This window comes from Xenopus tropicalis, chromosome 5, assembly GCF_000004195.4.
Source record: "Xenopus tropicalis strain Nigerian chromosome 5, UCB_Xtro_10.0, whole genome shotgun sequence".
NCBI classification, from domain to species: domain Eukaryota; kingdom Metazoa; phylum Chordata; class Amphibia; order Anura; family Pipidae; genus Xenopus; species Xenopus tropicalis.
This window is the reverse complement of record NC_030681.2, coordinates 92,293,395-92,309,814: the sequence shown is the minus strand read 5'-3', so window position 1 is coordinate 92,309,814 and position 16,420 is coordinate 92,293,395. Positions and strand designations below refer to the sequence as shown.

General features: G+C 36.6%; 1 protein-coding gene across 18 annotated transcripts in view; it reads left to right on the top strand.

Moving 5' to 3' along the window:
- The window catches only part of rims1 (regulating synaptic membrane exocytosis 1), a 198,829-nt gene that overhangs the window by 155,656 nt on the left and 26,753 nt on the right, over positions 1–16,420 (top strand). For 15 of the 18 annotated variants that reach the window (XM_031901435.1, XM_031901443.1, XM_031901429.1 and 12 more), the window contains 1 exon segment: positions 3,687–3,922. The exons of the other annotated variants lie outside the window; for them this stretch is intronic. In XM_031901435.1, coding sequence (XP_031757295.1) covers positions 3,687–3,922 — 236 coding nt within the window. 18 annotated transcript variants of the gene reach the window in all.

The following is a 16,420-nucleotide window of genomic DNA, read 5'->3' as shown; positions in this document are numbered from 1 at the left end:
AGAGCTGACAAAACATACATTAAAAAAAAGAAACATTAATTCATCCCCCCTCAACTCCATATCTATGTGCTTTGGCAGGATTGGAATTGTCAGTGCACACATTGTCAAAATCTGCTCTATTTGTGCACTGGCAGATTCAAGTCCTGTTAATGTGTGCAGATACACATGTATGGAGTGTGCCATAGGTCTCTTGGGGGTTTGCTTTTAATGTCCTTAAAAAATCCATCACATGTCCCCCTGCCCATATACAAATTTGGTTTATTGTTTAATTACTGTTGTGTTTTTCAAATTTATTTTTAATGGTGAACTGAGTGCACAATATATCATATACATTAGTAATGTTTGTCCGTTCTGTATAATACTAAACACATGTAAGCTAATTGGTTGTTGATAAATATCTTGTAATGCTCTGAGTTGCTAAACTCTGTTAACACAAGCTTACAGGACACATATGCTTACTGTTTAAGTAGTATATGTAATGTTGTTAACACATTCTTTATCTCTGTAACATTAATGTATGCTGTCATCTTCTACAAATTTTATCAGATCCATGTCATGAATTTTTTTTATATTGTTGACCTCTGTTGTATCCATAGTGGCCATATTTAGCCAGTGCCGTGTTAAGGTCTTAATGGGCCTAAAAAGTAAATTATAATGAGCCAAGTCAAATTTAAATATTGGCATTTGATGGGAAGGGGGTATTGATAGAATAACTTAATACCACTCTGACCCTCATATTTACTGCTATCCTGTTATGAGCTCCCCTACACTCCATGTTGAACACATCCAGAGGTTTGACTGGCCTATTTGCAAAGGGGTTTGTTGTCCATTTCTGTCTTATCCTTTAATATTTCCCTGGCTTTAACAAGTATATTACTACTTGTATCTTGGTATGGCCTGGGCTGGACTGCACCCACCGATCCTGTACTCCATGGGGCACGAACGTCCGAAAAGTGTCCGAATGCGGTTTTTTTTTTAATGATCGGTATTTTGCGATTTTTTCGTAAATTGTCGCGACTTTTTCATAGCCGTTACGACTTGCACAAATTGTCGCGACTTTTCCGTAGCCATCACACCGAGTACGAAAGTTTCGTATTCATTCAAGCTTCAGTATCTTGACTTTCCTTGGGCCAGGTTGGAGCTGTAGAGTGCCATTGAGTCCTATGGGAGGCTTCCAAAATCATGCAAAGTCTGAAAGTTTTACGAGCGCTCAATACGAAAAAGTCGCGACAATATACGTGCAAGTCGTAACGGCTACGAAAAAGTCGCTGCAATTTACGAAAAAGTCGTAACGGTGACTAAAAAAATCGCGAAAAAGGCGCAAAATGTTCGTTTCCAATCTGAATTTTTCCCATTCGGATTCGTGGCTTAGTAAATCAGCCCCTATATCTCAAACAAGGTGCAGCCAGACCCAGGAGAATGAGCACCAAGGGCAATATGTGCAAAAATTCTTTTGTGTGTGCATTTAAAACTTGTGTAACGTATTTAAAGAGGACCTGTCACCCAGATATAAAAAGCTGTATAACAAAAGTCCTTTTCAAATTAAATATGAAACCCAAGTTCATTTTTATATTAACACATCCAAACCCATTATGAAGGCAATTAAAAATCCCAGCTGTCAATCATATATAGCTTGCCCCGCCTCTATGCCTTAGGCATAGAGGTGGAGCAGACAATAACTTTAGCTTTCCATTCAGCACTACCTAGATGTCACTGCACATCTCACTTTTCCCTTCCCTCCTAACCATCTAATTGTGTAGCCAGTGCATGGACCTGGGCATCTGGTCCCCCATTCTGGCACATAAACAAGATTTTGGCATGATACAAAGCTTGCCTTCATAACAGTGTCCACAAAATGGTGCCTGCCTGCTTGCTGTGATTGAGTAATTCCAAGACGGAAGGAAATAATATTTATATTATTTATATAGAGTAAGTAAAGTTTATTTTGCTCAACTAACAATATAGAAAATAATTTGGAGTTATTTCTTAGGGTGACAGGTCCCCTTTAAGAACTGTGTGCTCAGGTCATACTAAATACAAAATGAAGTGTTTTCACACAAATATCTTTTTGCTCACCACAATTTGTTTGTGCGCTGGCCTCAAAATTTGTGTGTGCATCTATGAGCAGATTAGAGAGAACATTGACCAAGGGCACTCTCTTGCTTCCCTAAGTGCTCTTTCAATTCTTCTCCATGTTTTTATAATGACCCTCCACAAATTTGGTTTTGCATTTGCCACATATCTCTCTATAATATTTTAGTGTGGCAATAAAAATGCATTTCTCTGCAACAGTCTACCATACATACTTTATAATGTGTAAATACTAAGCATCATTTTAAAGCCTATCATTCTAAATGCTCATCCCTCCAGTGCTTTGTAAAGACAAGCGTCTATGATTTGTAACATATACAAATACAGTGTTATGATAAAGAAAGAAATGTATCTTCCCTCCCTAGTGTGCCGAATTCTAGTCTTACTTAATAGCTCACAGTAAGATATTTTTAGCATAGGCAATGTATAGGCAAATGGTTATGTTTATTAATGAGTTAAAACAATCACCTTTGCAAATGATTAGCCTTAGGTCAGAACTGTTGTCTGGAGAATGTGTCTGTTTTTTATCCTAATATGATTTGTTTTCACAGAAACTTGCCACAATATATTAATCTCCCTCACAAGGGAAAGGGTTATGAGGGGCATGGGAAGGGGAGTAGAATAGGAAGAATACAATGGGAGATAATGGGTGGGTACACAAATAAGAACACAGGTGTTAGGTGTGGGGAATAAAAAAAGAATGGTTGGATAAATTCTGTAGCACATGGATGGCAGGATGATGGCAAAAACTGGATGTTGGCAAATATGAAGCTTAGCTGGCAGTTTTAATGTGCCCATACATTCCCAGATTTCAAGCAGTCTGGATGATTTTGATCATTTGGGTTGTTTTGATCTGATCTGTTCAAACTGAAATATTACTTGTCTGCCCCTTCTTTGCAGGTTGGTGAGAGTTTAGCACAACTCCTTCTAACTTCTTGTTTGACTGTCAGAACAAAAATAACAATGTTATTTGGCCACCCTCTGGGATGGCTAAGTCTGGGGTAGCTAAGTCACAGATTAAACAACTGTTTGGTTGTATTATAGCCACTGTGTTCTCAGCTTTTATCTTACCTCATTTGTCATTGTCACACTCACCGTGATTTTAATTTAGCACCTTCCACAGCCCTCCTAATGTTTTGTTTCCCTTTACAAGAAATTAGCATGGGCATGGCCTATTGCAGACAGAACACAAGGACACAAGAAATAGAGATTTAAAAAGTCTATAGTAGCATAGGTTTTCCTTTAGTTAAGAGCAATTGCTATGGTCGATTGCTGTTTAACTGTATTTGCTTTGGGCCTTTAATAACTTTAATTATAATGTGGCGTGAACACTGGCATGGTTAACTGTTTAACCATCTGATAAGAATAATAAAGCTAAAATGCTTAATGTACTACTGCCACTAGTATACCACCCTCTAGCCTGTGAGATCAATGGAATATTCAGTATTAAAATTTTAAAAGAGCCAATTCCAAGTGCAAAAACAACATTAATGTGTAAAATACTCTTCTAAAAAAAAAAGAAATGGTCACAGATACAGTTTGCTTACATTGCCTTTTAAAGGACCCTAAAGTATGCATTTTTCTCCCTTTTGTAGTTCCTTTACACCCAGAATGCAAAGCAGGCGGATGGGTACTTCAGGGATAGCCATAACTAAGAGCACAAGTGTGAGTGGAGAAATTTACAAACTGGAACACAATGATGGAAGTCAGTCTGACACAGCCGTTGGGATGGTTGGGACCGGTGGAAAGAAAAGGAGATCCAGTCTAAGTGCCAAAGTAGTTGCCATAGTATCACGAAGAAGCAGAAGCACATCCCAGCTTAGCCAAACAGGTGAGCAATATTGTTGATAAATTAAGATCCCAAGTAATCTTTATATACTTATTTGAACCTTAATTATATATTACCAGCAAAATAGCCATATCTCCTGTAACACATTATACTTTACATGACAGGAGTTTCATAATGATTTGAAGACTAGCTGGCTATGGACAGACAGGCATATACAGAATAATAGTCATGGGAAAACTTATTAAACTGTTGTGATTGTTCATATCTCTAGGTTTCCTGCAATCTAGCTTCACTGCCCACATGGTTTCCCTACCAAGTAAGAGTTTACCGCAGAGGAGGTCCTCTCTGTGTGTAGGTTTACTATCTCTAACGTAACTGATTCATGTTGGCTCAAAACTAGGTGATCAGTGTGCGTATTGGTCTTATAATTTCAAATGGAATTCTTATTCTTATTAATTTTGACTTGACCAGTCTGATGGTTTTACCCACATATAGCATACCACAAGGACATTTTAGCAAAAAAGTTAATAGAGCTTCCCCAGCAGAATCCTGCATTGAAATCCATTTTTCAAAAATGTAAACAGATTTTTTCGATATATATATACATATATATATATATATATATATATATATAAAATTTCACATAGGGGTAACCATTTTCTTCGTTTCCAAGGGTGCTGCAGCCATGTGACCTGTGCTCTGATAATCTTCAGTCACACTTTACTGTTGAGCTGCAAGTTGGAGTGATATCACCCTCCTCCCAGCAGCCGATCAGCAGAACAATGGCAATGTAGCAAGATAGCAGCTCCCAGTAGATATCTGAATGCACTCCATAGTAAGAACAATGAGACTCCTCCAGTTACATGGGAGAAGGAGAAACAATTGGTTATCTGAAAGCAATATTACAATTAAAAATATACATTTTTTGGTTCAAGAATAACATTTTAAATGGTAGAGTGAATTATTTGCTACATAAACAATGGAATTTAGAAAAAAAAATGTACACCATAAAAATCACCATAGTTACATAGTTACATAGTTACATAGGGTTGAAAAAAGACCAGTGTCCATCAAGTTCAACCCATCCAAGTAAACCCAGCACACCTAACCCACACCTACCAATCTATACACTCACATACATAAACTATAAATACAACCACTAGTACTAACTGTAGATATTAGTATCACAATAGCCTTTGATATTCTGATTGATCAAGAACTCATCCAGGCCCCTCTTAAAGGCATTAACAGAATCTGCCATTACCACATCACTAGGAAGGGCATTCCACAACCTCACTGCCCTCACCGTGAAAAACCACCTACGCTGCTTCAAATGGAAGCTCCTTTCCTCTAATCTAAAGGGGTGACCTCTGGTGCGTTGATTGTTTATCCCTTTAAAGGAGAAAGAAAGGTAAAAACTAAATAAGCTTTATCAGAAAGATCAATGTAAATACAGCCATAAGCACTTGCAGAAACGCTGCACTGAGTTCTCTGTCAAAAGATTTTTTGTGTCTGTTTTCCTCTGCCAGAGACACACAGCTCTCTCCCCTCTCCTGCACCCCCTCCCTCAAGAATGCTAAGAACTCCCTCCCCCCTTAGGAATGTGGATCTAAGCCAATCAGCAGGAGCTTCCTCATAGTCTTACAAACTGAGCATGTACACGGGTCTTGCTCTTGGTGCAGAGGTGAGGCATTATGGGAACTTTCTTTACACAGCTCAGCGTTTTTTCCTCCTGTTTGGCTTCTGATAATCTGAACAGGAGAAATATGGGGAGACTTAAGGGCATTATTGAGAGAACTGAAGGTATGCTGCAGCTTGAGAATAACTCTTTATTAGCCTTTCCTTCTCCTTTAAGCAAATGCTCACATGGAATGTCTTATACCTTAATAAGTACTTTCTCTAATTTATCATTTGAGTAAGCTATTACTTTGATATACACTGTGAGATTAGAGCATAGTTCCCAACTGTCCCGATTTTCACAGGACAGTCCCTCTTTTGACAGCTCAGCCCACAGTCCCGAAAAGTCCCTCATTTCTGTTTGATCTCCTGCACTGAATGTTAAAAAAGATACAAACTTAATTAAAAAGTAGCTTTTGGCAGAGAGCCCAGAAAGTTAACAAGTTAACAACTAATAAGCTAAACAGGGATCTTGGGGGAACTGAGACTTGCAGCTTAAAGGGCAATTTCAGCTTTTTTAACAAAACTGTAATAACACCCCCAAAATGGGAGTGGTATTTTGGGGGTGTGGTTGCAAAAATGGGTGTGGGCAAAAATAAAAATTGCTGTGCTGCGCGCAACATTTCTTTTTGTCATTCCATGAGACAGCTGTCTTAAGGCAGTTTTTTTAGCCCTCAAATACTGAAATCATTTTAGTATGTAAAAAATTATTGCAACCCATCGTTTTGCCGTGCAGGTTGGTAACAATGTTCCCCTTAGCTATTTGTACATTCACATCCAAGAAATTCAACTTATTCTTAGATAGGTCCGTAGTAAACTTTATAGTGGTATTAGCATTACCAGCTACTGCCAGCATCATTTGTTCAAACATTTCAATAGAACCATCCCAAAACACATATATATAGTCCACAAAGTTATGGTATTGCTTAATATTAGATGTAAGGCTATTTCAGTATATGAATATCTTAGCAAAGCATGGGGCTACTCAGGCCCGGATTTGTGGAAAGGCCACAAAGGCCCGGGCCTAGGGCGGCACAAGTTTAGGGGCGGCATGCCACCCCGCCGCAACAGAATTTTTAAATTTGGCTCCCATACAGAGCAGTCGGGACCTCTCCCCACTGCTCCGTATGGGAGTTTAAATGTGCGATTGCGCATGCGCGTTGATCGCGCATGCGCACTCGGGGAGAGAGGGCTTCGCGCAGGCGCACTCGGGGGGGGGGCGGGGGCGGCGGCGGCCTCGGGGCGCCGAGAACTTAAATCCGGCCCTGGGGCTACTGCAGAGCAAATTGTTCTTATGGATGATTTCCAGGCAGTCAATCAAGAAATACACCAGGCTATTTGGCACTGATATATTCAATAGGGTCGCTCAACATTTTATGCCCCCAAAATTTTATGCGTTCATCTTGCAGTATTGATGTGAATAAACCTTGAATGTCAGTACTGCTCAGTGTTCCATTCTAATTAAGTCTATTTAATTGATTCAAAAAGTCAAGTTGGTTGTTTAAGAACAATATTTTGTAAATATTGAGTAATGAACTTTGATAAAGGTTGATATAGTTGGTTGATTTGTCTAGCAGGGTGGTCAATTAAAGGAGAAGGACAGGCTAATAAAGAGTTACTCTCAAGCTGCAGGCATACCTTCAGTTGTCTCAATAGTGCCCTTAAGTCTCCCCATATTTCACCTGTTCAGATGATCAGAAGCCAGACAGGAAGAAAAAATGCTGAGCTGTGTAAAGAAAGTTCCCATAATGCCTCACTCCTGCACAGGCACCCAGACCAAGTGAACATGCTCAGTTAGTAAGACTATGAGTCAGCTTGCTGCTGATTGGCTCAGATCCACATTCCTAAAGGGGGGTAGTGCATTCTTAGCATTCTTGAGGGAGGGGGGAGCAGCAGAGAGGAGAGAGCTGAAAGCTGCTTGTCTCTGGCAGAGGAAAACAGACACAACTAATCTTTTTACAGAGAAGTCTGTGCAGCGTTTCTGTGAGTGCTTATGGCTGTATTTACATAGACCTTTCTGATAAAGCTTACTTAGTTTTTACCTTTCTTTTTCCTTTAATGGTCTGTGGACTTAAATAGGAAATAAAGCACAGGGGTTCTTGGATATACAGTAATTAAATAGTTATGAGCATTCTTAGTAATTATTAATAATTAACTCAGTTATTTACCATTGTATATATTAACCTTATAAGATGCCAAACTAGATTGTTACTTATCAAGGTCTAATGACCATGAATATTAAGCTTTGTTTCAGAACATTTATCAAAGTACAGGTATCGGACCCCTTATCTGGAAACCAGAGTAGAATTAAGTAGAATTAAGGCAGGAGATCCGAATTACGGAAAACCCCAGGTCCCGAGCATTCTGGCTAATGGGTCCCATACCTGTATATTGATTTTATTGAATTCCTTGTCAGATATTTTGTTTAAAAAAGCTGTCCCTAATCTCACAGAGCATTTCATAAATTAGAGAAAGTATATAGAGTATATAGAGAAGTATATAGAGAAAGGATATGTACTGTAAGGATCCCGTAATTTGCCTATAAAACAGGACCTACCCTGTAAAATTTGATTATCCCACTGAACCAAAACAAAAGTTCAACAACCACTTCAAAAAATCAAATTCATCAGAGTGGTCAGTGTAAGAAAAAATGATCTAAAGTTGAGAATTTTATTTGGAATTATGAGCTGTATACAAATACTGACACCCAAGTTGAAAGACATTTTTGAGGCTAAAAAATTAAGTCACATTTAAGTTACACTCAAGAGTGTTGAAGGTATCTGCCGTGAGGAGATGCTTGGGGTAAACTCTTACTTCAAAGGAAAGCCATGTGGATAGTAAGGCTAGAATGCAGCAAACCTAGTGGTATAAATGATCATATGAAGGAACAGTTTGATTATGCCTCTGTATACTCTTACTCAAGTGATGGGCTAATTTACAGACAATCTTGAACTAAATATGGACAATTATTCCAACAATATTCCATTATTTCAACACTGACACTTTAAGAGGTATAACTAAAGGAGGGTTTGTGTTCTGAAAAGGTATTTAATCCTTTAGTGACAGTAGAAAGGTCTTTGCCCCAAACATATATTGTGCTTACACTGCTAAAATAAAACACTTTTGGTGTTAAGTAATGACACTAGGTAGGGGGTAGCTGCCAGCGCTTCCTGCTTCGCAAGCTCACGCATGCGCAGTAGGCTTTTAACTCTACTGCGCATGCGCCTGTCGTTAGTCCTTCCAAAAGCGAAGGCAAAAGGAGGAAGCGCTCACTACAGGTACCCTGGGCTGTTGCTGTTCTCTCCTAACAGGGGCACCAGCCCGGGGTACAAGGTAAGCGATTTTAGTCACTTGGGGTGCCTAACATTTTTGCACCCCCAAGTGACTTCCATTTCCTAGTCCTTTAATAGTCACCTGCTTAAAAGCAAACATTTTATTGGTTGCTATGGGTTACTGTTCCTGGGCAAACATAGTGCCTATTATCACATATTACATATTACATATTGTAGTTTATAATACCGCCTGGAGCTGTTTCCGTCTATATTGGTTTTGCTACTGAGCAATAATGTTGCTTGTTTTCAAATCAAAGTATTTTTCTTTTCCTGTATTTATTACCAATAGATCTAATGCTATTTATATTACCTATGGGGTATATTCATATGGAACATTTTTGGGAACCTAGTGTTATGAAAAAAAAAAAATTGTTTTATTAGAATTTCTTTGTCATAATAATGGTTACAATTGAATAATTCTGGATGTAAAATTTGCAGGAGCAACTAATGAATACTGTAATTAGCAACCTTAGGTATAACTATAGAAAACTGCATTTTGTTTGCAGGCAGTGGGCCAGTGGGGACATTTACAACTAATATAAACAAAATAAATAATATATATGGAATTAAAAGAATTCTAACCCTATTCTGATACCATGAAAAATGTTGTTGTTTTAACATGCTAATGAATTTCTCTTCTGAATATGTTTGAATGGGGTTGATATGGGAAATCATTTGGGAAGAGCAGTGTTTACAGCAGGGCACAATGTAAAGGAGAAGTTGGTGATTGTGATAGTTCAAGTGTCTTGGATAAATTCTAGTTTTTGTCCTTTACATATGTGACCAGGTCACTTTTGATTATTGTTATTGAAATGTACTGCCATAAGATTTTGCTGCTTTCAGAGTTCATTTACAAGTCCTAAATGTTTGTTTGACCGTTTCTAATTTATATAGCCAGAATCTCCATATTTTCTGGGAAGAATAGCAGCCTATCTGTATCTGTCTAGTAAATAACATTGGAATCAAGTACAAAAAGTATTAGTTGGGCTGTTAAAATACCAGTCCTATAAACAGCACGTGTGTATTCTTTTATGAACTGACATGAGTTGTAATACAAAATCTGCTGTTGATCTTCAGGATGTTTAGGGCATTTTAAAAGCTGGGGGGCCTCAGATTAGGCATCACTGACTAGTTTTAAATCAGTTATCTGTGCATATTTACACATATGCAGTGCAAGATTTTAATACTTTGGATAAACAGGTAGATTACAGATTTGATATTCACTACTTTACAGTTATTTTTTAATACGGCTACTTCACTTAAAGTAGAGGCAGTCTGTTTCTTACTGTACGTGATCCAGTCATCCAGCCAGTGAGCCAATTTAGTGGCATACATCGCTGGTCAAATCAGATTGATCAAATTGGTCTTCCAATGAAAAATTGTATCATATTAGGAATGTCCTGAAAAAAACAGATTCATTGTGTTCAAAGGCCATTTGTGTTTGGGCCCAAAACATTGAGCAATCAGTGATAAACCAACAACCAAATTATGCAATTATTGTTTCGTCAACTTTAGCAATTAGTACTTAATAACTCAGCTATCTAAAATGCTAAATGTGTTTAGGAATTTATATGGTGCCTTTATATATAAATCTAATGCACAAATATGACAATTAATAATACATGTGTGCTCATGTGTGTCTGTGTCTGTGTTATTCTGTCAGCGAAGTACATTTGTTCCCTAAAATTAAGCACCTTAGTTCTGTACTAAGAGTCTTTGGAAATTCTACCTCATGTCTAGAAAAAAGCAAATATGTTTGTAACAACATTAACAAAATTAGGTCATTGAAGTTTTTATTACTAGAGTTCAGATTATGTAATTTCCAATTCCATTATTGTGCATTCAGACATCTTAAAAGCCTGGTATCTTATTGCCCAAAGCAAACTCAAGTAAACTGAAGCAAGGAGCGGGTGAGGTTAAGTGGTGCCCCCCTCTAGAAATAATATCAGAGGAAAAAGGCTTTAAAGCTTTGGGTTTGTTGGGTAAATAGCAGAATGCAGCTCACAGATAAAGCAATAAGCAGGTAAGAAAATGCACATTCATTGGATTTTATTTGTTAGATTCTCTTATACATGTGTATAAATATATATATACACCCAAGCTATATCACAATCTAAATATATTTGGATGTGTAACAAAGCAGATTTGCTGATGTATTCTTTCAGGTTTACGAAGGAACATGTAAGTTTTGTACTGTTGATACTGTATGATACAAAGAAATATGCCAATTATTCCTTCAGCTTAAAAAAGTCCCATTGCTAACTTTGCCAATTGTTTTTACTGAAATTAATGTAAAATCATAAATATGATATTTAATCAAATTCAGTCTTGAAAGTCTTAAAAGTGTTATCTGAAAATGTTTTCCTTATAGTATGATACTAATTGGTACCCTGTTATTTCAGTATTTTTGCTTTATTTGAATCACGTCAAAGCTTACCTTTGAATATTATTTTTCATTCCTACCACTGAACTGCATTTTAACTCACAACTGTCTGTTTTGTGAGGCAAGTTAAAGCAAGCTATCCTACCTAATTGTATATCTCATTAGTTTCTGTGGGAAAGAAGGGATAAGTGTGAACCTGTGGCTGTCATTTTGTTGCTTAATAGTTCCTAGAATATCATTACAACCAAGAAAAGATACCAAAAAATGACTTGTATGTGTATCTATATGTTCACTATTTAAATGTATGATTCTTGCAGTATGAAGTGTGAAATTTTACTACAAACACCTATAATTTACATGGACCTTGTAATGAAATGTGATCAAAATGCGGAATGATGATGGTTCAAATTCAGTATTTTTTTAAATACATTGTATGTTTTATGTATATTTTAAGTATATACTAGTATATACACCTCACTGCTGAAGGACAGTGGTTGTGATGTCAGGACACACTGTGATAGAAAGTGCCTAAACACAGGTCACTATACAGGCCAGGGTTCAAATTTCTTCCAAAAATGCCTAATTCATAACACTTGAATCACAATCCAGCAGCCGGGAAATGGAAAACCAACAGCTTGTTGACAGTTTTTCTAACTCTTTCTAACTATCTATTACAAAGTAGGATGCAAGTTTAATCCTAATGCCTAGACTAGAATACATTAATTCATTCATATGAATGAATAAACTAATGCTGATTTATCCTTTCATTGCTGACTTCCATTTGCAGAATGAGTTGTTTCTATATGTTATATTTAAGAAAGGCAGCAATGATAAGGAGGGAAAACACATAATACAGAGCTCCGAATTTCAAGTCATTATAATAAAAATGTTACTTCTGCACCCATATGCGTTCATAGGATATGTAAGATACCAGTGGAGAAAATGCAGTCTCTTTACACTGTAAATATCTGTTTGATTGATATGGAGTATGTTGCCAATGCACATTGTTAATGTACTGAGGCCATGTTGAACAATAAAACTTGATGCGGCATGGGCTATTTAGCATAAGGATCACACTTAAACAAAATAAACCAATTTAACCATATCATATACTGCAATACGTCAGTGTGACGTATTGCAGTATCAGCGACATCAAATTATCTAGGGTCACTCCATTTTGCAATAGTCTTATAAATAGTATTGCTGGAGGTACAGATGCATGTCATTGTACTTAAATTCAAAGACATAATTCTGGTTGTTGACAAAATAGTTACTATGAGGCATTTCTAGCAGACTTTGTATTGTATCCTAAAGAATTTTGGCGAAGACACCAATATTCTGTAATGTTGTTCCTAAATAATCTTTGGGGCAATTTATTTTTATCCACAAAGTTTTTTTTGGAGAACTCTAAACTCTCTGACCCTTACAAAACAACTCTCAGCCTTATAATCAATATGTCTGCTGATGGTTGTTGTTACAGCTTTCCTTGCATTTTCTGTATTGGAGGCAAAATAATCCTATTTATTTAACGTTTAAATTATTTTTTAGTAGTAGATTTAAGGTATGGTGATTCAAATTATGGAAAGATCCCTTATTTGGAAAACCCCAGGTCCCAAGCTTTTCGGATAACAGGTCCCATACCTATAGAATTATAAAACAATCCACAAATATCAATCAGCATCTCCTTGAACTTCCTTTGCACAGCAGTTCATGGTGAAATATCTGACCATTTTTAAAGTAGAAAATGTCTAAAGTTAAGAAGTTGCAATTATTACTCATACTTATTTAACATAGATCTCATAAATGGATCCTATATAGAAGTACTTTTTTCAGAAATTTTGCATTGTTTTATAATTAACAATAATACACAGGCTAAAATATTCATGAACCCTATGTGCCCAAGAACAAGACAAAAAACCCTGAATATTCCTTAGAGTGTGGGGAGTACCCAGTGCATGGTTTTTAGATTTTACCATTATGATGTACATTTGGATAAGATGAACCCATCACTATGTAAATATGCTATAAATAAATACATTAATTAGGAAATGATATCTAATAGTATGACACAAGACAAAAACTGTTAACAAATGTATATAGCTGTGCCATCTCTGTTGGCCCATTTTGAGCCTACAGTTTAAATTAAGACAAGGTGCACTCACCATTTATATTTGAGCTGTTACTTTTTTAAACAAATTAAAACAGGTAATTCAGGGAGGACTAAAAGCGATATGGCTAGAAATAATGTTTTTTATATACTAAACTTACTGTATCAGTCTTATACCACTTATGATCCATTCTGTCAGAGTTGCCCACAGCATCTCTCCATCTTGCATCTTGTTAGGCTATTAAGTGCCACTGGAACTGAACATGCTTATTGTGATCTGTGCTGCTGTTGAGATTCTAAGTTTATGGGTCATTGGACAATATGTTATTTAGATATTAAAAAAAAAAGAATTAGTTCACATTTCATATCTTTCTCTTCACATTGTTTATTTTGAGAGTAATACTACCATAAATACTGCCAGTTTTAGTTCTCTTTAAAACTCTGTGTATATGTGTACAATTCAAAACACTGAAAGACAAAATATAGGTCACAAAATAAAAATACTGGAGATGTAAAAATTGGGACTGTTTTGAGAAAATAATGGCAATAACACCATTGTGGTTCTAGCCTTAATATAACATGAGTGTGTAGTTTTCTTTTCCTGGCCTGATTGGCACAGTAGATAATTTTGAGCAACACATTATAATAATGAAGAAGAAGAAAAAAAGAGTGGCTATTAGAAAGCAGTGAAGTCAAATTTACAGGTATGGGACCTGTTATACAGAATGCTTGGGACCTGGGGTTTCTGGATAAGGGGTTTTTCCGTAATTCAGTTTTCCTACATTAAGTCTGCAAAAAAAATTATTTAAACAGCAATTAAACCCAATAGGATTGTTTTGGCTCCAATAAGGATTAATTCTATCTTAAGGGGTCCGATACCTGTACAACAAAAAACCCCACAATTTTATAAAGGTCTCCATAGATATAAATTATAATTCTTATTTAACAGAAAAGTATCTTTTCTTAAGTGGAGCCATTTGTACTGTGCTCTAATGTAACATGTAAAGTTAACAATCAGTTTTAGATACATTTTGATTATAAGGATGATGAATAAATAATAGTGTATGAATCTGAGCACATAACTGTATACTGCAAGGAGCTTGTGTGATTCCATGTCTGCATGGATTTTCTCAAGCCTCCTCATATGATTCAAAAATATTAACTGAATATTTCTTTGTTTGTTTTGAAACAAGGCATATTAGGATTCTCTCAGCCCTGTCTTGCTTTTAACACTTTTCATTTCTATTATGGCCTATAGAGCTAAAATTGATTTCCTCTTCACTTTATGTGCACACAACTCTCATTTTAGGTATATTTGTATCTCTTACATACCCCAGTCCCAAGGAAATTAGTCATTCATTCACTCAATTTTAGTCTCATAATATATAGAATCAGAATACAGTTGTCTGTATTTTAATGTATGACCCCATACGCTCAGAAGAATAAATAAGCAAAGCTACTATTTGAAGCAATATTGCTAGGCAGAAACACTGCAAATAAGACTAAAAGCCTAAAAATCTATATTTTAGAAAATCAAAAAACCAAAACAAATAATACCAAAAAGTTAATATTGCAGACTCATCAAAAAAATGGTTACCTACTATATTATTAGAAATATGGAAAGATATATAAAAATTGATGCGATACTGTAATTTTTTAGGCAAACTAAAAGAGACAAAGAAACAGACATTGAGGCTGGATTGTTTTTTTTCATGAAAAGAATGATGCTATGGTCAAAGAAATCAGTTCATCCCTTTTGGTTTCCAAACATTTCTACTGAAAGTAGTATAAAGTGTATTATTATCACTATGGTCCCTCATCCAAAAGTGAATAAACCTTTGGTGTTAGGGCAGTGGCACCGCAACAAATCTTCCTTACCACCAGCAATATGCGTCACTTTGTTTTTCTGAAGTTGCCTGTCAAGGAAACTTCAGGCGACTTTGGAAATCATAGCGACACGTATGCCATCCCACCGGAGATTTACATTCTTGCCGATGGGATGGCATAGCAGGGAGATTAGTTGCCCATGATAACAAAGATTTGTTGCGGGGCAACTAATCTCCCCATGTGCCACTGGCCTAAGAGATATTATTCATCAAGCAAAGCAAATTGTAATTTTTTAGTAAGGTGGGTTAAAGAAGTCAACTGCAAGGTAAATTTAAGAAAAGGTCTTTTGACTTGAGAAAATGTGGGCAGAGATATGCTTATTTTTTTTTTATCTCTGTAAGGCAGGGGCACACATTTCTGCTGCTTTCATGCTTTGTGCGCCTGTGCCCTAACTTACTAACATTTGTCATTCCAGTTTTTTGTTGTTTTGGGAGACTACATTTCCTTAATTTCTTTAGTGCGTATAAGAAGTCAAACCAATTAATCTTGAGAGTAGGGAACAGGATTCTAACAGCAATGAAACTGTAAGGCTTTTAGCACCAGCAAGGGATCAGCAGGGCTAATCTAATACTGCCACTTACTGTCATTAACTTGGTTTTCAACTGCTTGCCATTATGCACATGGGACAGATTTCAGCTGGAAAATGCACACTGGCTGAAAGGGGTTAAAATCGGCCAAGTAAGCACAGTGACAGTCCATCATGTTAAACCCTTCCAAATGAACCTCAGTGCATATATATATATACATATATACCTTTATACCGAAATCTAAACTATAACCAACTGTAGATCGTAAGAAGACAATGCACAATGGCCTTGGATATATATAACCTCACTACAAAGAATCAGCTTCTCTGCTTTAAATGAAGATTGAGTTCATTAGGTCTAAATGGGTGGCCTCTGGTTCCTTGATCTTTTCTATGGGAAGTAGATCCCCCCGCTATCTGTCTATAATGGCATCTAATGTACTCACACGTGCCTTTTTTCAGAGAAATCAACCCCCAGGCTTGATAGTCTTTCTTCATAGTTTAATGAATTTAAATGCTCTATGAATTTTAATGTTCTACTGGGTGATAGCGGCCACTGTAGCAACAGCAGCGCTGAACACTAATTTAATCTCTGATGCAAATCACATGCAAGCATTAAAAATCACAG